Raw genomic sequence first — 25112 nt, 5'->3', positions numbered from 1 at the left:
TCACATCCCGTAGATGTCATGGTTGGGTGGTGAGCAGCCTGCTCAATTTCCTCACGTTGGTGTGTTCTTGTGTTTGCTTGCAGATCAGAGGTTTCAGGAGTGCTGGGACGTGTCACTGGTAGCCCATAAAACTTGAAAAGACCATCATTAAGCAACCTTGCCATCTAAGGAGTCCATATTTTTCAAGGCTGGATTAAAATGAGCCATCTTGGTCAAACCACCTATAGTCATGGCTTCTTTGTGTTCTATGTAAATCAACAATAAAGTCTGTAAAGATACTTTCCTACTTGTTAGAGGAAATTGTGAATGTATAAAGCAAGCCGCCTAACTTAAGACACACTACTTTATTTACCCGGCCCTTGTGACGCTTAACAGGAGATGTCTGCAGTCCTCATGTTACGCGGGGTCAAGTCTGCCGAGTCGTGCACTCTGGTTCGGGTCTTTCCTGTGTTTAGTTCCCTGCGGCCTGGCTCAGTTCACCGGAGGAAAAGTCCGTAATGATCCTCTGACAGGGCTCTTAAGCTCCCTCCTTTACCGTTGCTTAATAGACAGTGATGCCAACCATGGATCTCAGTACACGGCATCGGAATGCAAAGAGTGCTCCTATGTCTTTGTCTCCTGCATGTCATATAAATTGTAGATCCATCTCTCACATGGAATGCTCTCTGCCCGTCCTATCTCAACCTGTAGCCTGTGAGAAGATCCCTGGAACTGGCTGATCAAGATCCTCAATGGATGTGGGAGATGGATCTAAGTGTAAGTTAGTGGATAAGCTCCATTTGTTCTCTTGGTAGAGCCTTGGTGAAGATATACACAGTGTTCTCCTCTGTTAGGCAGTAGATAACCAGCCCATCATCAACGCAATGGCAGTGGTGTTAAATCTAAATTTGTACAATTGGATATATTCTAGTCTTACAAAGGTATATATTATTCTGTAACTGACTATTGGAATCAGTCTATGATTGCTATTTGGAATTGACCCGGCAGTTATGGAGATTACGTCCTGATATCTAGCGAGTTAGGTCTTAATGCTCTGACTCATCTCAGGGATTGTCTATCGTCTCAGTTATACCCTGGAATCGTATACTCTCCCAGAACCTATTCTGAGAGACCTGCAGGGTTACCTGTCATCATGGTCTAACCTGGGACTCTTACCTTCCAGAGCCCAGTCCAGGATTACCCACCAGAACCTAGTCCGGGTTTCATATCTAGATGTTGATTCGGCTTCCCTTCCAGCGGATCCCTGTCTGGGTTACATCTGGATCCCTATCTGGGTTAACGTCCAGTATCCGGCTTCACTGAGAAACCCGGATCGAGACTGTTGAATCACTTGCTTGCTTGTCCTCCTCATATGGGAGTTCATCTGTGGGGTAGTGATCTCCAAAAGTTTTCTCAAGAGGGCATTACAACAGAATAAAATATTGTTTTACCCCTGCTTCCCCTTCCCCCCTTTAGAGTTGATTTTGGTTTTTGTGCCTTTTCAAAAGTCATCTCAACGCTCCATGAGAACTCCTCTTGATCCTCATCCTTACGTGAGTAGGCCTCAATCTCCTCAGCCTTTTCAAATCCCAACCAGTTCTGATGGAGGTCGGATCTCCAACATTGCTTACCATCAGACTAGCTCTCGTATCTTGGAAGCTAAGCTTCCATCAGGCTAACTCTTATGACTTGGGAGTTGAGCATCAAGCTGAACTTCTTTTCTCGGGTGGTAGTGGACGGGATGATAGGGCACAACAGCTTCTAGAAGGGCCCTAAGTTTCAATTTTAGGGATGGCTTACATTGCAACTGCTCGCTCTAAGTTGGAAGAGTGCCAAAGTTGAATCGACCTTTGAATTTCAATTAAGTTGTGTTGGAACATTCAAAATTTCCATTAATTTTTGTTTGACATGATATAAGAGTGCAGTTGCATTGATTAATCATCACTGGAATAACCTTCCATGATTTAAACCCACCCCATTGGCAAAATCATAATAGTTCTTTCAGGGGTTGGCATATCTTACCCCAAAAATTCCTCATCAGGAAATTTTGCTTGAAGAATTGGGAATCGTCTTGTTATGGTAAAGGACTCCTTATTTTTGCTAGCTTGGAGGTTTCCAATAGGGTTGATCAAGGCCTTAGAATTAAATGCAACTCTATTTTGGGATTCGGCTGAGGCTACAGATACTTTTCACACGGTCAATGCATCTTGTTGCAAGTGAATCCTTTTATACTTTGGGAATATGTTTGATATCCAAATAAGCTTGGCTGTAGCTATAACAAGGGTCCCATTTACCCTCAAGAGCCCATTGGAAAAGTTTTCAAGCGTTCTTCTTTTGTTGGTTCCTTAGTGCTCATGCATGTGGTGCTCATGTGGACATGTGTTGCATAGTATGTGGTAGATCACCTAGAACAATCCGTCTTATGAAATGAGTGGCGACCAACAATCTTGACCTTTTTGTGATAAGCACATACTGCATGAAGTCTTGGTTCTTTTTTGAAGTGTGGAATCTGGGAAAACAGATGCTTTGTTTTCTTCTTTGTAAGATTGTAATATGTTTCCTCTGCTTCAGTAAGTAAAATTTATGGGTACTTTGTCATGGAGGTGGGTTCCCACTTCCCCTTTTTTGTGGAGATTCTTTTATTCCATTCTGCTATACACTTGATGCCATCAATCAATAGTCTTTCCATGCCATTTCTAGTTTTACATAGGTGTGCTGGAGATGTTTTGCGAAAAGGCTCCAAATTTTCACTATGGAGTGTTGCCTCTTTGTGTTTATAGGTGCGGCAAGCAGAGTTATCAGATAGTGGAACAGTTGAAACTAAGAAGCTTGCTCAACATCGAGGACGAGTTCACAAACTTGCAATCGAGCCAGGAAGCCCACACATATTTATGAGTTGTGGTGAGGATGGGATCATTCGTCGTGTAAGTGCATATTGCTTTATTGCATCTTGTTATGGGTGGTTCAGAGTTCTCAGGGTACTGCTTTTTATAGTTGATTTGTAGACTGGTGGTTTATGGGAGGTCACTATCAAGGCAGAAAGCCCGAGAGAATAGATTGTTCAATCTAGAAGATGCTCTCTTTTAAGTTTCTCATTGAAAGAAACCTTGTGCTATTTGGTTGAATGGCTGCTGCAAAATTACAAATAAGCCTCTACAACTAAATGATACTCAACATGACTAGGACTATGCTACAAGAGTAATTGTCATTCACTTCGCGCGAGCGCGCGTGCGCGCGCGCGCGTGTGTGTGTGTGTGTGAGTGTATTAATCTTATAATACAAGCCCATGGAATTACCCAAAAAAAAAAAGTGTGTGTGTGTGTGTGTGTGTGTGTGAGAGAGAGAGAGAGAGAGAGAGAGAAAGAGAAGGCCAAAGCGGCTTCTGAGACTGAACCAGAAATGCATCATGAGATGCAAACTAGAGATGCCGAGTACACATTTTAAGGATCTAATGGAGTGCATGACCTTTCCTCCATTCATTAGGCAACTTACTATCCACTTATTACGTCATATAGCATGTGATTATTTGTGTATGGTTACAAAGTGAGTGTCTTTGGTCTTGCATTAATGCCTATAATTAAAGCACTCCAGAAAATGCTGGTAAGAGCGGTTGCTTTTCTGTTATGCACCTCAGAGGGCTGGGAAGCCTGTTGCATGCAGTCTTTAAAATGTTGGGGGGTATATTTGCTACATCCTTCAACGATGTTCTGTCAGAATTCAAGAAAATCTTGAGTTAAGGAGAAAGGCTGGCCAAGCTCTACTGAAAATATCCTGATGTGCACATGTGAATTGAAACTAACGTTGGATTGAGAAGGGAGAAGTGAGTGGCAGCACCATTTCTGTCCTCTGAAATACCTCCTCAAGGTTAGGCATCTCTAACTTGGAGGATCTTGGATCGACTCCATCTTCTAGTGAACCTGCAAAACATCCATAGTTCAGTACGCAAACATTGGGAAATAATTGGATTTGGCAAGTGAATCACCATATTACGCAGGATTGGCCTCCAGCTAGAGGCCAAGCGACCCCGAGCAACCCACGCAGCTCCATCTGTGCACAAATGTTGTTAGGGAAACATAAGCCTGAACAGGTTCCAGTCTAGCTGGGTATTCTTGAGATGCCCCACTCCCAAGAATACTCCAAATGAGCCTTAGCTCACTCGTTTCTAGGCACAAGGTCTTGTAAGTGTCTGTACATCCTTATGGCATAATGGCTCTTCATTGCCTGCTGTAGCAACCAATGCAGAAGCAACCAAATCAGCATGTTCTTTTCTAACAGCTACTCTAGTGCGGGCTGGCAGAGGAGCATCTTGTTTGCTGTCTTTGAGAGTGTCAAGAGCCAATAGGGAAGCCTTTTGGGCTCTTGAATTTCAGCTCTTTCTTGGTCAATAGCCCTGTGCACAATTTCCTGATCAATTTGAGGCATATCAGGTTGTAAGTCATGCTGATTTTCAGACTACACATGTGGCTGCAAATGACCATTAGAAGGAGGAGGAACCTCAGATGTGACATCATCATGGGAGTCTGACAGAAACAAAGGCATCAAGCTGTCAAAGAGATCTGTGGCATCAACGGTGGGCTGTTTTTGACAGTCCAACAAAGGCATAGATGAAGATTCATTAAAAAAAGCATCCCTACTAACAAAAACCTTGCCCGTGCGGAGCTGGTAGAGCTTGTAGCCCTTGCTTTTTGAGTTGTACCCAATAAAAATGCATGTGACAGCTTTATCATCCAACTTTGTGCGTGTGTGAGAAGGCACATGTGCATATGCCAAGCATCCAAAAGTTCTCATGTGAGAAATCCTGGGCTTATGTCTTGTCCAAGCCTCATAAGCTGTGATGGTTTTCAATGCCTTTGTGGGACATCTTTTCAAAATATAGTTTGCACACATAATAGCATCCAACCACAATTTGTTAGGCAAATGTTTGCCTTTCAACATACACCTAGCCATCTCCATGATTGATCTATTCTCTCTCTCAGCTGCAGGATTCTGCTGAGTATAAGGCACAGTGCATTGTTGATGTATGCCACATGAGGCCACAAAATCAGCAAATTCCTTTGACATATATTCACCCCCCTGTTTGTATTGCTTTCATTCTCTACCAAGGCAATGAAATGTCGGAAAGATACAAAAACTTCACATTTGGATTTCAAGGCAAAAATCGTCCAAGCCTCATAAGGTGTGATGGTTTTCAATGCCTTTGTGGGACATCTTTTCAAAATATAGTTTGCACACATAACAGCATCCTGTTAGGCAAATGTTTGCCTTTCAACATACACCTAGCCATCTCCATGACTGATCTATTCTTTCTCTCAGCCGCAGGATTCTGCCGAGTATAAGGCACAATGCATTGTTGATGTATGCCACATGAGGCCACAAAATCAGTAAATTCCTTTGACATATATTCACCCCCCTGTTTGTATTGATGTGGGCAATTTTCAGCCCGCTTTCATTCTCTACCAAGGCAATGAAATGTCGGAAAGATACAAAAACTTCACATTTTGATTTCAAGGCAAAAATCCAAGTATATCTAGTGAAGTCATCAATGAAGGTGACAAAATGATAAAATCCCCCAATAGCTACAACTCACATGGGACCACAAACATCATTGTGAATCAAATATAACTTGCGAGATGCACCAACTCTCCCATCCTTGGGAAATGCAAAGCGGTGCATTTCTCCAAGCAAGCATGCTTCACAGACATGCTTTGAAGGCATATGCATTTTAGGAAGATCAACAACCATATCATCTTTGTGCAACAAGTGCAAAAATGAGGCATCGGAAGTGGCAAAACTTCTTAGAGATGGGAGGGGAGAGGTTGATAAACTCCCCCAGGACTTGGCAAATGTCAGTCCTGCAGTCCGACCAGACATCCGACTGGTTGCTCTTTGACTGGCATGCAGCCTATAAAAGGACCCTGAGTAGGGTCCTTTCCAGTTCATGGGGGGCTACTTGACGTCAGCCTCCTGCAGCAGGGCTAAACAGCCTCACAAACTACTGCAAAAGGGGTGCCTGCCCCAAAAGAGGGCATAATAACGCCTAAACAAAAAATAGCTCTGGGAAGTCACCAAAGTCCCAAAGTTGAGGTGTCCAAACCTCTCATGTCATAAATGAGTATCTGCCATGGTAGAAGCATCAACAGCCAAAGCATCTATATCTGCAAGTCCGGCATCATATAAGCATTTGTCATAGTCATCAAGTCTATAAAGTCCTCTAGTGAATGTGCCAGTGAACACCATAGTAAAGGCATGTGTAGCATCATAGACTGCACACCTAACACCATCAAAGAGAACTTGATATCCACAAGCAGCTATGGCTAAAATGGATATGAAGTTTTTGCGGATGCCTGGTACATAAAGTACCTTGTCTAGAGTGACTAGACCACCAAAAACAGAAGTAATGGCAACTTGCCCAATGTGTTTCATTGACATGCCTTATTGGCACATGTAACTGTCCCTCCCTTTGGTGCATTTTGCAAGTGAGCTGAATAACTTCCTGTAGGAAGTGATGTGCTTACTAGCACCACTATCAAAGAACTAGGCATTAGAAACAACAGAAACTGTCATGCAGGCATCATGAACGTCAGGATTATACTGACAAGTAACAAGAAAAGCCCTATGCTGATCATGTGCAAAATTAGCTGACTCATGTCTGTCATCTGGACTAGGAGCACCAGAAACTGCAAGTCCTGACGACTCCTTTTCAGATGCAATTCTCTTCCTGCACTTAGTGATATCATGCTCAGCTTTCCCGCAATAGTTACCTCTTTTTCTTCTTATCTCCCCAGAAGTAGATGCATCATGGGAGTGTCCAGCATGTGTATGAGGGGGCTTACCAGCTGGAACCTTCCCTTTGCCCTTGTTTTTATGCTTTGTTGCAAAGCTTGATCACTAGCCATAGAAGCATTTCTATTAGCAACTGCCTGTTGCACCTCCTCGTCCTGAAGAAGGTCGTCTGGGATGCGAACACCCTTTAGGAGGAGACTCCTATGGGGCTAATCTAGGTTCAGCACAACTGGTGAGTGGTCGTACCTGCTAGTATCCCTATGGAGCCGCCTCTATGCAGCACCCAGTACCCAACATAGAACCGGTCTCCAGGCGCTCCAACCAAGCATCGTGTCTCATCTGCCTTAAGAAAAAGAGGTTGCTTGGGATCCTAGTGAACTCTTCCTCCCTCCACGAATCTCTACCACTGACCGTGAAGATGAATTGCTCCCTCCCATGTGCTCCTCTCTGCGGTCGGCATCTTTGCATAAGAAGCTCCTCCTTGTTTGTTCTCTGCGGACTCTAGATTGTTGAAGTCGCCCCCAACAATCCAAGATTCCACATTTGAGAGGCACTCCGTCAAACACCTCAGGTGTTGTTATCTACAGTCTTGTGCGTAAACATTCAAGATGCCAATAATGGACTCTCCCATGCGGAGACCCAGCCAAACTACTCGACCCGTGATAAGCTCACCCTAGTCATAGACCTCTCCCACTTTTTATGCAACAGGACTGCTCCTAACTAACAGTAAACACTACTAAGTTTAGTAGAATTTGCAGGAAAGTTAAAGTAGTGTAGTACCTTATGTTTAGGAAAAGGGTAGGAGAGGAAGATCATGGGCTGGATCTTCAACAGGGACTTGTGAGGGGCTGCACAAGGACAGGAGGAAGTCAATCCTTTTTAGAATTCAGCTGAGTATTGAACTCTTGCTGTATATTCTATTTCAGTAATGAAGTACAAGTCATGAATGAATATGCCAAGTACAACTAGAGCCCTTATATAGGTATGGCCCAGGGAAGTACAAAGCAGTATTGCTTATGGGATTACCTCCTAGGATGCCACGTGGCAACTCATTGTATCCCCTAAAGAAAGGGAAAAAACACTTACAAGCCAATAAAGGCCTTTCCACTAACTTTAGCCTAGGTTTAGCCTAAGTAAAAAGTAGCCCTCTGTTACAATCCTCCCTCCTCAAATAGAAATTTGTCCTCAAATTTGAAAAGGCTGTAACCTGGACATACAATGCTCCTTGTAAACATGAATAGCTCAATTCTGGTCATATCAGCTGAACAATGAAGTTTCTCAGTCAAATACCTCCCTGTAGGCATGCTGATCTGTAAATGGATCATATAATATTCCCAAGAAATCAAGCAACCGGGTGGAAGAGCTAAGCTGTCCAATATAACAGATCTGATCATATAATCCAGTGAGACATGCTGATCTGAGAAAGGATAGTGAATGCTGGCTGCAACATGTCCACATATGCCATATAGCAAGAGAAAATCAGATCTGCTCATAAGGATGCAATTTTGGCCATAGAATTCAGCTAAGCAATTGAGGGTACTGCTCCACAATTGTAGATGGCTGCCAAGAAGACTCCTCATCAGGTAGACCTCTCCATTTGATAAGATATTCCATGTAGGACTTGTTCCTCAACACATGATCTCTAAATCCAAGGATCTTCTCAGGTATATACTCAATCTGGCCCTCTTCATCCATAGGAGGTAGCTCTTCCATAACTTGCTCCTTAGGCCCCAAATACTTCTTGAGAAGTGATACATGGAATACTTTGTGTATTCTAGAGGATGATGGAAGCTCCAACTCATAAGCCACTTCCCCAACTTTCCTCAAAACCTTGTAAGGTCCATAATACCTATAAGCAAGTTTAACATTGGTATTACCTTTCAAAGAAGCATGCCTGGACTTATGTAATCTGAGAAACACATAATCCCCTTTTTCAAAATGAAGATCTCTCCTATGCTCATCAGCATAATCCTTCATCCTTGCTTGGGCCCTTACCATATTATCTTTACATTGCTGTAATAGAGCAGTCATGTGAGCCAAATCATCCTTGGCTTGCTGGCTGGTCAATGCTTGATCAATAATGGTTGATGGAACATGAGCTTTACAGCCAAACATGGCTTCAAAAGGGCTCATACCAATTGAAGTGTGCTTGGTGGTATTATAACAAACTCAGCTAGATGCAACCATTGGTCCCACGATGCTTGGGTCTCAAAGCAAAAATGCCGTAGATACTCTTCCAACCAGCGGTTAACCCTCTCTGTTTGTCCATCAGTTTGAGGGTGATCTGCTGTACTTGGGGTAAGAAGTGTTCCCATAGAACTGAAAAGCCCTTGCCAAAAATGCCCCATGAACTTAGCATCACGATCACTCACAATTTCCTGAGGAAGTCCATGTAATTTAAACACATTCTCCATGAATTGCTTAGCCACCTTGGAAGCTGTAAATTGTGTCTTAGTAGGAATGAAGTGGGCAGCTTTAGTAAGTCTATCAACAACCACAAAAATGTTGTTCAACCCTTAGAGGTCACTGGTAGACCTGTAATAAAGTCCATGCTGATATGTGTCCATCTACCTTGAGGTATAGGTAGAGGTTGTAGTAGACCAGCTGGTCTCAGATTCAACTCCCTGTTTTGTTGACAGGGCTTACAGCCTTGTACATAAGCAAGAACATCCTTCCAAAGCCCCTTCCAGTAAAAACTCGGTTTTACCTTATCATACGTCTTGTTGAGGCCTATATGCCCAGCCATAGGAGATGAGTGAAATTCCTGCAAGATTAGCAGCTTATAGGAGGAATTTTCAGTAAGAAATATTCTATCATCATACCACAAGATCCCATTGTGCAACTTGAAATTGGGATATTGCTGATAGTCAGGATCTTGCAAGTCTTGGAACATAGCAGCTGCTTGAGGATCATTGAGATACTCTTCTTGAATGCCATGGATCCAATCTTTATAAACCTCGGTAATAGATGACAAAGTACAAGCCCATATCCTGGAAAGAGAATCTGCCACAATATTTTCTTTGCCCATCTTGTAATCTATGTCAAAATCATAGTTTTGCACAATGGATAGCCATCTCCTTTGCTTGGGTGATAGAGAAGACTGAGATAGAAAATATATGAGTGTCTTATGATTAGTCTTGACCTTGAAATGGCTGCCATAAATGTAGTGGTGCCACTTTTTGATTGCATGAAGTATTGCCAACATCTCTTGGTCATAAATGTGGAAACTTGACTTCTTGTCATCCAATTTCCGACTTTCAAAGGCAATAACTTCATGACTCTGCTTTAGGACAGCTCCAATGCCCCTTCCACTAGCATCAGCCTCAATTATAAGAGGTTGAGAGAAATCAGGACATACCAAGATAGGCGCTGAAGTTAATGCCTCCTTTAATGCTTCAAAGCTCTTATTGGCACTATCAGACCATTGGAAAGCATTCTTTTTTAGAAGATCAGTGAGGGGAGCTGCCAATTTGGCAAAATGCCTTATAAATCTTCTATAAAATGATGCTAGACCGAAACCTCTCAGCTGGGTGATATTCTGAGGTATAGGCCAATCCTTTACACACTTTACCTTTCTGGGATCCACCTTAATGCCACTACTGCTGACAATATGGCCCAAATATTCCATTTCTTCAGCCATGAAAGTGCATTTACTTGATTTGGCATACAACTGGTGTGTCCTCAATACTTCCAATACTTGCTGGACATGCAATAAATGCTCTTCTTTTGTCTTGCTATATATCAATATATCATCAAAGAATACCAGCACAAATTTATAGAGGAAAGGCTGCAATACCTTGTTCATTAGGGCCTGTAAAGTTGCAAGTGCATTGGTTAAACCAAAGGCCATCACTTTGAATTGATAAAGCCCACGTTCAGTCCTGAAGGCAGTTTTATGTTCATCTCCCTCCTTCATCCTTATTTGATGATAGCCTGACCTTAAGTCAATCTTTGTGAAGTACTTTGCCCCTCTAAGCTCATCCAATAGATCATCAATTCTAGGGATAGGAAGCCTATTCTTAATTGTCATTATGTTCAAATCCTTGTAATCAATACACATTCTAAATGAGCCGTCCTTCTTCTTAACCAATAACACAGGAGAGGCAAAGGGTGATTAACTTTGTGTAATAAATTCCTTGTCAAGGAGTTCCTTTATTTGCCTTGCCACCTCTTCCCTTTCAACTCTAGAAAGTTGGTATGGAGCTTTGTTAATTGGCTTAGATCTTGGCTCCAACACAATTGCATGATCCACATCTCTCATGGCCCTCACAAGTCCCTGTTCAAGATCCAGCCCATGATCTTCCTCTCCTACCCTATTCCTAAATATAAGGTACTACACTACTTTAACTTTCCTGCAAATTCTACTAAACTTAGTAGTATTTACTATTAGTTAGGAGCAGTCCTGTTGCATTGGTATCAGAGCCCTTTTCGTGGGAATTTGTGGGAAATTCTTTATCCAATTACTTTGAAATTTGGAACGTCTACTCTTGAGCCTAGGGCCTACCTCTGTGCAAAAATTCAGCGCCAGAAGCGCTCTCTGTTGTGAGCTGCCACATGGCAGGCTTTGAGAAACCCTGATTTTCAAAGTGCTCATAATTTGGGGCTTCTTGCATCAATGTAAAGCCCTTGCTTCCCTGATCATTTCTATGTGTGAGAATCCTAAAATTGTGGAGTACTTAGTCAATATTGAAGTGAATTTTCTCTCTGGCGCAAGAGACTGAAGAAAGCAACGATCTGCTGTTTTCCTGCACCAAACTAAGGCGTTCTTGGCTTGATCTGTCCGCACTGATCTCATAAGGCTGCTCCCTAAGTATGGTGGTGATTTGAGACTATTTGGAGGAGTTACGAGCTATTTCGACTCGCTGGCATGGAGGATCTGCTGCGAACTTCAGATGTACAGCTCCATTTCGGGTCAGCTTTAGTGCAGATGGTCGCCTAGCTCCATGAATGCAACTGACAAAGTGTGATAGTGATCTGGTTTTTTATTACTAAGAATTTCAAAAATCAGTTGCAACAGCTAGCGCAGGATTGTCATTTGCCAAAAGTCTAGCAATTTCTCGCCATCCAGGTGTAATGTCACGAATTTCTACTCCTGATTGGCTCTTTGGTTCAGTCTTGGCATAAGGATCGCCTAATCAAGTGGAAATTTTCAAGTTTTACTCTCTGAAAGTTGAACCTGCGAAATTAGGACAAGACTAGCATTTGGGGCTTTTGGTACTGGTTCTTGATTAGGGCTTAAGACAATGCATTTACTCTAGATTCTAGTCATTGAAGATGCCTGTAAAGAGGTCTACTGGTCAAGCTAGTAAGCAACCAATGGGTATCCTTGATTCCATCTCAGAAAAGGAACCAATTGATGATCAGGCTGTAGTTTCTAAGCCCAATGATCCTCATGTTGGCAATGTTCAAGGGGATTTCGCAGCAACTCCTCAAGTACAAGCATCCCTTAACCAAGAGCAAATCATAAAGAGTTGTATGGACCCAATGCTACAGATATTCAAGGAGTTAACTAATGAGATTAAGACCAATAATCAGAGGACGGACCAAAGGATGCAGAACATGTCTGCCACTTTTAATAAAAGGTTTGACCAGTTAAAGAGAAGCCAAATTTATGATGGGAAGAGACCTGTGGATCCCCAAATTGATGGAGACTCAGGTTCAGATGATCATGATGATGATCCTATACATGTAATTGAACCGGTTGGTTTTATGGCTTCTGCCCGAAGGACCTATCACTCTAGTGGAGTTACAGCTCATATGGATAAGGATTCAACACATGGTAAGACTCCTAATAATAACAGTTCAGGTGTTGAAGAGTTGTGTCAAAAATTCCATGAATATAAGTTGCTACCAGCAGACCTTAGGGCAGCAATGACATTCCAGCAATATATACAAACAGTTAAATCTATTGACCAAAAGGACCTGTTCATCAAGACAAAGATATGAAAGACAAGATTATACTTCCTAAGTTCAAAGGTGATTCTACCTCTCCTGAGGAATTGGAGGAATGGCTCAGCAAGATGGATGACTACTTTCTTCTATATCCAAAGGGTGATCAAGGTAAAATCAGATTTGTTGTTCTTCATCTGGAAGATTATGCCCACTCTTGGTTGAGGCATCTACAGAAAGAAGGGTTAACTTTTAATGCTTGGGATGAATTCAAGGCTGAAATGCTTAAAACTTTTATATCTCCTTTTACTAGAGATCAATATATTTGTAAGTGGTATGATCTTACTCAGCAAGGATTAGTGAAAAATTATATCAAAGAGTTTTGAAAATTGGCTCTGTTTGTTCATGGTATTGATGAAAGAGTTAGAATGCTCAAGTTCATCCATGACTTGCACCCTAGTATTGCTTCAGATGTTGCAGCTCAAAAGCCCAATTCTCTTAAAGAGGCCATGCAGTTGGCAGAGCTTTATGAACCCAAATACAATTGGAAGGAGAAGACTTTGGGTATTGGTCACTTTGGGACTAAGCCTATGGTCAAAGGGGTTTCCAATGATGAAAAAAAACTTCCTGCACATGCTACAACTTCTTCTATTTCCAGGTTCCCCACAGTGTATGGTAGTGGCATGGGACAACCTAAGGCTTATAAGGCTACAGATGTTAAGCCATCCTTTAAACTCACTCCAAAGGATGATCTGGGTGACAAAAGAAACAAGTTGGTTAAGCAGTTATCTCAAGCAATTATTGATGACAGGAAGAAGAAGAATTTGTGCTACCTTTGTGGTGAGAAGTGTACCCCTGAACATAGGAATGTGTGCAAAGCAAAAACAGGAGCAAAGTTGAGAGGATTTATCTCCTAATACTTCTGCAACAGAATCTGAATTTGATGAATACCAGGACTGTGTGAATGAAGGCCTTGATGATGATGAGGATCATAGTTTCAAAAAGAGGACTATCCATGTTTGACCAATGACACCATACTTATGGATGATAGTTCGCCAAGGTGCCCAAATAGATCTAGACAATGGAACATTGAAGTTGTTGAAGATTATGAGGATGAGATCACAAATTCTGATGGAAATGATGCTGTTGATGATGATGAAGTGTATTGGGATACACAATCAGTTATGTATAGCATATCTCCTGATGTTTTTATGGGCTGCAAGGGCTCTCAAACCCTTAGGTTAAAAGGAACAATCAATAACAGACCAGTCCACATTTTGGTTGATAGTGGGAGCACTCATAACTTCATTAATGCAAAGACACTTCAAACAGTGAGGTTATGCCTATCCACTTTGGATCATGGGATCAAAGTTGAGGTGGCTAATAGTCAGCATTCCCAGAGTAAGCAATATTGTCAGGCTGCTCAAGTGCAACTTTCTCAAGACTATACTTTTCATGGAGATCTATTTGTCTTGGAAATGGGACCTATTGACATTGTCCTTGGTTGTGAATGGTTGAGAACCTTGGGAGAATTCTTTATGGACCTTAACAGGCTGTATATGAAGTTTATGCATGAAGGTAAGCACATCACTTTGATGGGTTACCAATCTCCTAAATTGTCCTTGATTTCTGCAAGAAGAATGGCCAGAGACCTCAAAAGTGTTTGTGGAGTCTAAGCTATTCAGTTGACTAAGTCTCAAGAGGGTAATGGGTTGTTGGTGGAGGATAAAGACATGCAGCCCCTATTACAACAATACTCTGATGTATTTGCTGATCTCCCCGACCATCTTCCTCGCTGCACAAGGACAGGAGGAAGTCAATCCTTTTTAGAATTCAGCTGAGTATTGAACTCTTGCTTTATATTCGACTTGTGAGGGGCTGCACAAGGACAGGAGGAAGTCAATCCTTTTTAGAATTCAGCTGAGTATTGAACTCTTGCTTTATATTCTATTTCAGTAATGAAGTACAAGTCATGAATGAAAATGCCAAGTACAACTAGAGCCCTTATATAGGTATGGCCCAGGGAAGTACAAAGCAGTACTGCTTATGGAATTACCTCCTAGGATGCCACGTGGCAACTTATGGTATCCCCTAAAGAAAGGGGAAAAAACACTTACAAGCCAATAAAGGCCGTTCCACTAACTTTAGCCTAGGTTTAGCCTAAGTAAAAAGTAGCCCTTTGTTACATTTTCCTTCTGAAAGAACTCCCATAAGACAGATAGGCTTGCTGCTCTTAAGTTTTGGGCACCTTTATTGCTTGGATGCCAAGATGCAGATACCTCTGCTGCGGCCTACTGCAGGAGACCACACCTCTGGGCCTCTCCCCGGAAGCAAATTGATGATGGCGGCTGATGTCTGTTGTTGAGAGCGTGTGCTCCTAAACCAAAAAGAAATCCGCTGCTCATTCTACCACTGTCGTGTGCAACTCCTTCTAGAGTAACAAGTACTACGGTTGGCTCCTTGCGCAATCGTGGAGATTGTGCACATTCTAGCTTACCATGGTCCAGCTCATGGGGAGGAAGAAAGAGTGAATAAGGCTCATTTGTGTGTGAGGCTTGCACACCAGTCTCAGACTTTTGTGACTTCGGGGAGGGCTTCAAAAGGAAAGCAGTCTTTATGTGTGCGTCTGCGCATTAGGGGGATGACCGGCTCAATGCCTACCTTTCGTGCCCACTGCATCATGAAGGAAACGTCCACTCCAAACTTGTTGGCGCACTGTTGAAGCGTCCTATAAGTCGGATGTGTGATCTCCACCTTTGGGGGCAGATGGATCACGACAACTACCAAACCCTCTCCCAACTGCGAAGTTGAAAAGCCAAGTTGGTAAATGGCAGAGTCGGCGTGGTTGAGACACAAGTCAACCCCCTGCGGGCCCATCCATTGCTCCATCATGTGATACATCTGCTCACTCATCATGCGATCGAAAAAAGACACAGCTGTTGTGTAAGTAGGGACTCCATCATCGTGCCAAAAGATCGACCTTGGATCGGAAGATGGCTCTATACTCTCTCGAGAGCCATGGGAAGCAGAGCGTCACCGTAAAGTGGGTTACATGGTGCATCGTGTCCATGTCCTCCACCATGAATCCATGGTACCAAGGAAAAAGTTATACCAAGTGCGGGCCAAGGAAGATCGGGCTCTACTCCACAAGGGTCAAGGTAGTCTCCAGTGAGCGCAACCGGTGGAGAAAGACTCCCCTATCATAGATGGTGCCATCCTGAATGTGGTCACCTTCTAGTGCTAAGCTCTCCTGGATCCAATCATGCACCTGTCGCCTCGTAGGAGTAAGGCCCACGATCCTGCCTACCACTACTTTATCCTGTTGTGATTGAACTTCTTGTTTAACTTGGTGCTTATCTTTCGGAGAGGCGACCTTAATAGTAGTGGGATTCGAGGGTGCTACCATGAGGGCCCCTCTGGCTAGACCAAGGTCACCACCAAGGCACCTCTACTCCAAGATAATGCAAGAACCATCGTGGCAACGTTGAAGGGTACGAAGGGGGAGAGTGGGGGCAAGGGAAGAGAAAAGGCCACCACCACACCGAGGAACTGACGAACTTCGAAGAACCGGGAGCGGGACTCCAAGGATCCCTTTGAGGAGATGCGAACAGCCTGGGGCTATTTCGCTATCCCATTGCAGGGGGCAGGCTCTTTCAAAATGCTGCTCACGGCCGTGTGGAGCCCCTACCAACGCAGGCTGGGTAGGGGGGCAGGGCAGCCAGCCAAGGGCCAAGGTGCCCTTGGCACCTAGCCCCAGTGGCACGGGCTAGTGCGGCCTAGCACGGCCTAGAGGGCTGTCATGGGGTCGCAAAGAGGAGGTGAGGGTGGCGAAGGCAGAGGAGGGGGAGTTGAGGCCGGGGGGGGGGGGGAGTGGAAGGGGGCAGCGAAGGAGGAGGAGCTCAAGCAGCTGTCTCGAAATCGTACGTCTCCCGAGAAATAAAGAGAAATCTTTAAGGACCTTTTTATTTCATGACAACTGATTAAAAGTCGAGGGGATGTCACAAAATCGCACTTCTCCCAAGAAATAAAGAGAAATATTAAAGATTGACTTCGGTCAAACAAAGTTGACTTCGCATGCATTGGGTAAATAACACTATGAGGACGCCCACAAGGGACTAGGATTAGTCTGGAGAACTATAATGCATGCACTAGCTAACCTTTAATGGGTTAAAGTGTGTGACAGGACCTTGGGAGAGTGCAAAAAGGCCCTTGTTTTAAGGGAAAAAGCACAAAAAGCAGGTCCCACAAGAGGAAAGAAGATATGGAGCACCCAATTTTGGGAAGAAAAACCATGTGGTAGGGGCCAAGGAGCTTAAAAGAAGGCCCACAGGGCTGAAGGCAAGGAAATCGCCTTTTTATGAAGAAAGCTATTGCTTTCTAGAGAAAAGCGCCTATTTTTGGCAAGAAATGCAGTGCATCGGGGGGGTCCAGCCCTTATTTATGGGCTCTAGTGTGTCCAGCCCTTATTTATGGGCTCTAGTGTGGCATCTTGTTCTCTTTCTCCCTCTTCCCCTTTATTGGAATCATGTTCCATCTCCATCATTAAGTTTTGGTTGCCAAATTGAGTTTCCAGCCAGTCTTGAAATTCGTTTTTCAAGTGCAAGTGCTCAGATTTGCTTCAAGTTAAATATTGAAGCTATGTTTTGGTTCAAGAAAGGTTTCAGCAGCTGTAGGCTCCTATTGCCATTAGGTAACTACTCTATGTAAGCACATCATTATGCTTTAAGAATTAGATCTGGACCACAAAAATGAGGACAGAATTTGTAAACCTTACCAATTTTCATCACCTGAGAATCCTCAAGTAAGCCCATAGCCCTCAGAGAGAACTCAAGGTGAGTGTATTTGATTGGCATAAAACTGTGTTCTATCCTGAGCACTTTTATGCTTTCCCTCGCAAACTGATGTTGCTGCTAGCCACTAATCACCCACAATGCCTACCTTAACATTTTGTAAGCCAATTACCCAACAGACTCTTGGTATTCGTACATGTCATGGACATCCACAGCCCATGGCATGGTTCCTTTGCTGGCAGGTCTGCAGCATTGGACCCCACAGGTACAGCAGTAGCCAAGCATTACACAAGTCAACAGATGGCAATGGAGGTCAATATTGGCATTTTTGACTTTTTCAGCAAAAGGTCAACATGTGGTGTTTTGGAACAGCCTAGTCAATGCTATGCGTTGAGCAACCGACTAGGGCCAACTAGTCTGACCTATAGTGGTTCTCAGCCTATAAAAGGTCCCAAAATCCTTCTCACAATCCCAGACTCATTCTCAGAGTAGAGCACATGACCACTTGTGTGTTCCTCTCTTTACAATTCATGCATTCCATGCGATAGAAATATTATAGGCTAGAAAGAGAGAGAGTAAGATAATCATCTCACCTATTACATTGGTGTCAAGGCTTCAATTTTTTTCCTGAGTGTGAGGAATAGACCAGGGAATGCAGTTCAGTTTATGGTGCAGACACGTAGCACCTCCGTCAGTGGAGGCATACGTACTCAGCCATGGTCACAATGATGCAAGCCATGGTGCAGATGTGAGTGCAGCAGTCAGATACTTTCGCTCAGATGCTCGAACTCCAGGAGGCAAAATAGGCTGCCGAGGAAGCTAGAGAAAAGTTCCTATGAGCACAAGCTGATATAGAAAAGTGCCTTCAGCTCAAGCAAGCCGAAAAGGAAGTGCGCCTTCAAATCAAGCAAGCCGAAAGAGAAGAGCGCCTTCAAATTGAGCTAGCCGAAAAAGAAGAGTGCTTTCACCACCAAGGAGGACTGAGATTGGGGCTCCCTTCTCACTGATCCGACCATAAGCAGCACAGTGGTGATTGCTTCTAGAGATACACTGGGAAAATGGACTCGCTGGTTTGATTTCATGATTCAATCAGTTCGAAAGCTCCTTCTCGGTGGTCACCTCAGTGGAGAATGATGTTGGCTTCCTTGTATCTGACAGGTGAAGCTGTCACATGGTGGCACAAGTGGCGGGTGGATCACTATGATGCTTTGATAGAGAGAGCACCTTATACCTGGACAGATTCCTGAAGGACATCAGGACTCAATTCCTATCACCACAATGCCCGGATCGTGTGGAGACACAACTTTTTGAGCTTTCTGAGCGGCCCTCCGATTCGGTCACCACTATGCCAACCAATTCACCCAAGTGGTCATTTAACTACAGGAGGAGGAGCAGGACAAGGCCATGAAATTCCTTCATGAGCTGCAGACAGATATCTTGTGATACATACGCCGTTTTCGCCCCAAGGGTATGACAAGCTGACATAGAATTTCGAGCTCATGAGGAAGGGGCAGCAAGGTACCAAGTCAGCTTCTTAGTAAGAAGCACCAACTTCTTGGGAGAACTGAATGTGTTGCCATAGATCTTTCCCCCTCAATGCTCCTCTCTCTTCCAATACACCCTGGTGGGTCCTAGAGCCAAGCCCAGACATACATAGAGAATCACTGGTTGTACGAATATATTGTGTTGGGATTTTCTTATCTCCCAATCTAAAATGTGATTTTTTGCATTTACTTTAGGGCAACGAGCTTTCATTCCCCCCAGAATTCTCTCTCCATTCATGCATAAGCTCTAGATTCAAGCATTTGTAGAATTTTTTTGCAAACTTTTCTAGGGAAAGCAAACTTTGATGTGTGCATAGGCTCAGCATCTTAGGAGTACATGCTGCTCATTTTCTACCTCTCCTGTGGGGGAGATTTTGCAGATTCTTTCCTCTCTTGGGACCTTGGGTCTTTCCCACCTGCCTTACTCCACCTCTAAATCATGTGAGCTAGTTCTCATTTTGCAGATTAGATGTCTTTTGAACATTGATGTGTCTTACCCGAGGTAATTTTCCCATTGGATTAATTTCAACTGCATTTGCCATGATTTCTGTAGCATTTTGTGCATCACTAATTCCCTGATTCACATGCATCTTCTGGCATTTCAGCAGCTGTTATTCCCCATAATTCCATCCAAGAGAGAGAGAGAGAGAGAGAGAGAGAGATGCATCAAAAACCTTTTGTTTTCCATGCAGCTCGACTTACGAGATGGAAGCAACCAAGCTGTGTTCCAATGTTGCATATTGACAGGCTCTTCAAAGATCAGAAAGCACCCAGTTCGCCTCAATGCCATTGCTATAAATCCAAGGAATTTCAACTTTTTCGCGGTGGGTGGCTCAGATAAATTTGCAAGGGTCTATGATGCCAGAAAAGTTCAATGGAGTGAGCAAAATGATGATGATATTCCAGTTGATACTTTTGTTCCAGCCCACCTGAGGGGAAAAGGTCTAGTGCATGTAACCTCTCTTGCCTATTCCCATCAGGAAGAGCTTCTTGTTTCCTATAACGATGAACAGATTTATTTGTTTGAAAAGAGCATGGGGTCAGGGTCCATTCTCAACTCAGCCATAGGGGAAAATGTACAAATTCCAGCAAATGAGCCACAGGTGTATAAAGGACATCGCAATGCACGCACTGTAAAAGGAGTTAATTTTCTCGGTCCAAACTCAGAGTATGTTGTGAGTGGATCTGACTGTGGGAATGTCTTTATTTGGAAGAAGAAGGGGGCAGGGCTAGTGGCTCTTTTCCATGGAGATAGCCAGGTGGTGAATTGTTTGGAATCCCATCCTCATGCCACAATACTTGCAACAAGTGGAATTGATAATACTGCGAAGGTCTGGGCTCCAACTGCTGAAGAACTTGTGCCTCTTCCTGCTGATGCTGAAAAGGTTAGATTATTTTATTTCGAATCTGTCATGTAGATATTTTGTTACATACAAGTTGGAAATTTCTGTAAGATATAAATTCACCAAGTAGCAATTGCTGACTTACAGGTGCTTTTAAATTTGGGTCAGTTCTAGAAATGTGGTTTATGACACTGTCTATTTAATCCTATACAGGTTATGGAATCAAATCAAAGGAGAAGAGAAGAAGGGACTCAATATCTGTCTGATATTATGCATGTTTTACGGCTCCAAAGGAGGCATGTACAACCTGAGTTAGCTAGACCATATTTTCGCAGGGATGGTGAAGCTGATGAATATAGTGACAGTGAAGACAGAAGTGACAATTACATGATGGTCTTGTATACCGATCATGATGGAACATCAGAGGAAGATGAACGGATTAATATGAGAGAATGTAAAATAGACTGAATGTGCTCTACATGCAAAAGCCTATGTAGTGCATTCTGAGAGCTTTCAATGGGTGCAATCTTTGACAATTATCTACTTATGAAATTTAAATGTTTGGTTGATAGAAGCAGTATCTTATCCACACACACAATTCTCACAAAGGTGCGCACTTATTTGAAGCAATTTATGATATCATCTACTACTGCCTCATGAAAAGAAAAACAGTTGGATCATAAACAACGAAAGTTTAAGGACGTTTGCTCACCTTACTGAATGCATTTTCTAGATGTGGGGAACAATATAATTCTTTATCCAATAAACAGTTTTTCATTTGTGCCTTCAAATAAGTTATTAATGTTTAATGGTCAGCGGTGGACCGCATGATTTTAGAAGAAGAAGAAAAGTGTCCGAAGTTTCTCTTAGAGATCTCCAAGTTGCTCTTAGAGAAATATCGTAAAGGTGGTTTGAAATGTATCAACTTTTTGCAAGACCGAGTTGTGTCCTAGGTGACAGACATGTTTTTTCAAATATTTTCATTTGTTTAGCAGTATCTTGCTATGTGACATTTAGTGTCAATGTCAATTCGTAGCAACAGCAAAACTAATTGTTGTCCCATGAGCACAACGATACTACATGCCCCTTATCCCTTTTTATCCTACCTTGCTGTAACTCTTGAGAGTGCCTTCACCTCACTCCCATATCTCAAGGTTACTCCACCGATTAGCTATTGGGATAATGCCCTCATTTTCTAGCCATTGCATGATATTTGTGTGTTAAACACTAGGTTAGCACAACATTACTTCAGGCCCCTTATCCCTTCAATTGGTACCTTGCTGCAACAATATTTGCCCCATTAGTAGAATAATACTCCATCCCTCTTATCCTTTTTTTTCTACCTTTGCTGCAACTTTTCGGAGTCCCTTCACCTAACGTTCATTTATTACAATCACTCCACCCATTAGCTATTGGGATAATGCCCATGCCCTCCTTTTAAAGCATGTGGTTGTGTGTCAAAGTCTAACCAATGTTTAGCTCCCTATGTCAAGGAGTTTGATAAAGGCTCTAATGTTGTTAAGCTAAGATATATAGGGTCCTCTAGCTATGGTACAATAAAAGTTTTAGGACTAAATGTGGCGCACCATTTGTCACACTAACATTTAGCTTATTTAGCATTTAGGATTTCTTACAACATCCCTATTTTGTTTGTTTAATTATGTGTAAGTCAGGTCAAAGTGTGCTAACATCTCTCCATTTCTCTTGAAGTAGTATCAGATGGAGTCTCAAAGATAGTTTGTGCACATGTGAAACTTTGGAAGGAGGAGCACTTGGGCACATGCAAGGGATCAATAAGTAGCACATGCCAAGGATTCACGTAGCCCCATCCATCCCTCACTCGTCCTCCCCCTCATGATAGCCTCACCCTCTCTGAGGTGCTCCCGCCCTCTCTTTCCCTCATCCCCCCCCCCCCTCTCATTAATGGCCCCATGCATGGATTGGACACATGCAAGGAATCAATAAGTAGCACATGCCAAGGATTCACGTAGCCCCATCCATCCCTCACTTGTCCTCCCCCTCATGATAGCCTCACCCTCTCTGAGGTGCTCCTGCCCTCTCTTTCCCTCATCCCCCCCCCCCCCCTCTCATTAATGGCCCCATGCATGGATTGGACTTGGATCCCCCCTCCATTAACCTCCCATGCATTGGATCCATCTCTTCTCACCCTTAGTTTTATTCACCCATCCCCCCTCGCTCAATGATCCTCGTCACCTCATATAACTAATTGCTCCCTCTTTACCCCCGTTGCCCTCCCAAACTATTTATAGTCTAATATTACTTGGCAAAAGTTAAATCCCATTTGCACAATTTTATGAATCCAAAGGAATAAAATCAAGCAGGAGAAGCATTTCTTTTTTCCCAAAAATACTGAAGGTAGTGCTTTCATGAGTATCCATATAAAAGAGGTGGGTTAGGAGGCTACAAAAGAGAAGGATGTGTCCTTAGAAAGCCATTGCATCATAGTTTTATTGCAGAAATTGCAATAGTTCCAATTTTTTAAAACAATCTTTAGTAGAATTCGTTGCATCCCATTGTAAGAATTTAACCTAAGAACAAATTTAATTTGCTTTCTATTTGCTTATACCTAAAGGACCATTCATTCTTTTAAAAAATGTGATTGCACGTAGTTCACACAATGAACAAGACAACACCTCTAGCTGAAGGTTAGATTAGGCTCAAGCTAGACTTGAATCTCCTATGATCTCATTGTAACGCATTCTTGCAACTCAACATATAGAATTGCATGATATTGGACATAGATGTGTAACCATATTATAAGTCCTTTTTGTAAATTGGGTTGTGCATTCCTCCAATGGAACATACATAATTGTATGCATCCATATGGTGTCCTTGATTTACCATATTCCAAGGCCATTTGGAAATTGAATAACTCCAAAGTACAAGACGTGTAAACTAACGAGAAGACCTACAAAGGAGGCATCTCTCAAATAATCCTTTAAAGGAAGCCATTGTGCAAACTTTTGCTTACTAAAATCTTGAACTAGGGGGAAGCACTAATGCTTCCAAACCCTTTTAAATCTCATTGTTTAGGTGTAGGAGTCTCAAGTTTCCCAACTTTCTGAGCAACCACGAAGGGGAAGGTTGTTTTCAATCAATATTTCATACTACCATGTGGAAGTAGGAGTTCTCCATTCTATCTTCCATCTAATCCACCATCTTAAAGCATTGTGCAAATACAAGACCATAGTTCTTGTTTTTTAATGAGTTAAGTTGAAGAGGGCAATTCTAGATTCCAAATCCCCAACCCTAAGAGACCTCCTTAAGCTACATTATTCCTAGTAAATGCCAAGCTCCACCAAATGCCCATATTAAAATTATCATCATCCAAATTTCTTACCTACCATGCCATCTCGGGATAGGGAGTAGCCTTTTCCACGTTTGCACTAAAGATTGAGCTGAATCTAAGTGCTTAATTTGAATAAGGAAAGAGAGAGAGAGAGAGAGTAAGACCATCTTGCCAATTGAGTCCTTGCCATTGGCTAAAGATTCACCCATGAACGTGACAAACCAATGTCACCACTTCCATAGCCAAACACTCCTAACTTCTCCACATGGCCTCTACGATTATATCATCCAACCATGTTATTGTGAATGTGGAAAGCAATAAATATAATTCCAGGTGAAATGCTAACCATTATTGTTGCTCGTAAATCTCTTAGGTGCCAACCTCTCCCTTATATTTAGCTTCTCATTTCTCCCCTACACATTTCTACTGATCATAAGTCATCCTTTTTTCTATTCTTCACCTGTGAAAGGATGCTCTACTTGCTTGTCCGAAGAAACCTTTATCTACATTCTCGTATGAAGGTCAAAATCCTCAAGGGGGAAGTTTTCCATTAATGAGGCCCAACTAACTATCAAAGACTTCAATTATCTCCATTACTTTTGTGAGCAATTTTACATAGCATTTATCTAGCCTATTAATGTTGCCCTTCATATTCCACTCTTTAATTTGTTGAGATTAAAGCCATCTTAAACTTATACCGAGTGCAAGTTCGTCATTCTTTTCTTGCACTTCATTTTTCTCTTCCACTAAAACCTTACAAGCAAACTTACTCCAAAGGTTTTGCCTAGCCAAAAAGAGATCAATTTCTTAAACATTAACCTTTCCATACTAGTGGAAACTAATGCTTACATTTCTATGATAAATTCGTAATCTTTCCGTAGATCCTTTATTTTCAAGATTCATCGGATAGTTTAGCCATGTGAGGCACACTAGAGGTTTGGGTTGTGCCTTACAATTATGGATAAATAGAGCAAGGGGATCTTACTTAGTTTATTCATGCATGCCACCTACATGCACCAACCCCAAGAAATACAATCTCATACAAAACATATATACAAGCTATGCAAGGGCTTTTATTTTGACATTTTCCCATCCCAAGACCCAAATATGTATCCACTAGCTTGAAATAGAGCAGGGACTAGAAACAAAAGTAGAATTCTTGAGTTGTGAAAAAGGGGTTTTGTGTTAGCCATGCAGAAATGTATAAATATGTAAATACTATGTTAATTTTTATCTTAAACTAGTGCAATGCAAAATATTTGCAAGTAAATGTATGATAAAACATCGTCAAGGTTGGAAAATACAAGAGTGAGTGCTCATAGGATGTTGAGTATGCAATCTGATATGTGATAATTAGTATGTGGGTGCCACTTTAGCAATAACTTGGAGAGGCATCCACATGCCACAATCTACAACACAATCTCCACACAAGGGCACCCCAATCACACTTATGCACATGTTGCAACACTTTCAA

General features: G+C 42.5%; 1 protein-coding gene across 2 annotated transcripts in view; it reads left to right on the top strand.

Annotated features, from left to right (window-relative positions):
• LOC147891884 (uncharacterized) overlaps positions 1-20866 on the top strand; it is a 35439-nt gene extending 14573 nt beyond the window's left edge. Inside the window, exons 3-6 of one of the 2 annotated variants that reach the window (XM_087388365.1) lie at positions 2760-2903; positions 19678-19938; positions 20203-20370; positions 20542-20866. In XM_087388365.1, the coding sequence (XP_087244491.1) occupies positions 2760-2903; positions 19678-19938; positions 20203-20370; positions 20542-20796 (828 nt within the window). In that variant the 3' untranslated portion in view covers positions 20797-20866. Of the gene's footprint in view, positions 1-2759; positions 2904-19677; positions 20371-20541 lie in introns of both variants that reach the window. The other variant, XM_087388364.1, reaches the window with a different exon arrangement.
• The last annotated feature ends 4246 nt before the right edge of the window (positions 20867-25112 follow it).

This window comes from Dipteris shenzhenensis, chromosome 17, assembly GCF_047967505.1.
Source record: "Dipteris shenzhenensis isolate YYH24624 ecotype China chromosome 17, Dip_SZ_1.0, whole genome shotgun sequence".
Taxonomy (NCBI): domain Eukaryota; kingdom Viridiplantae; phylum Streptophyta; class Polypodiopsida; order Gleicheniales; family Dipteridaceae; genus Dipteris; species Dipteris shenzhenensis.
The sequence above is the reverse complement of the archived record's forward strand: the minus strand, read 5'-3'. Positions and strand labels throughout refer to the sequence as shown.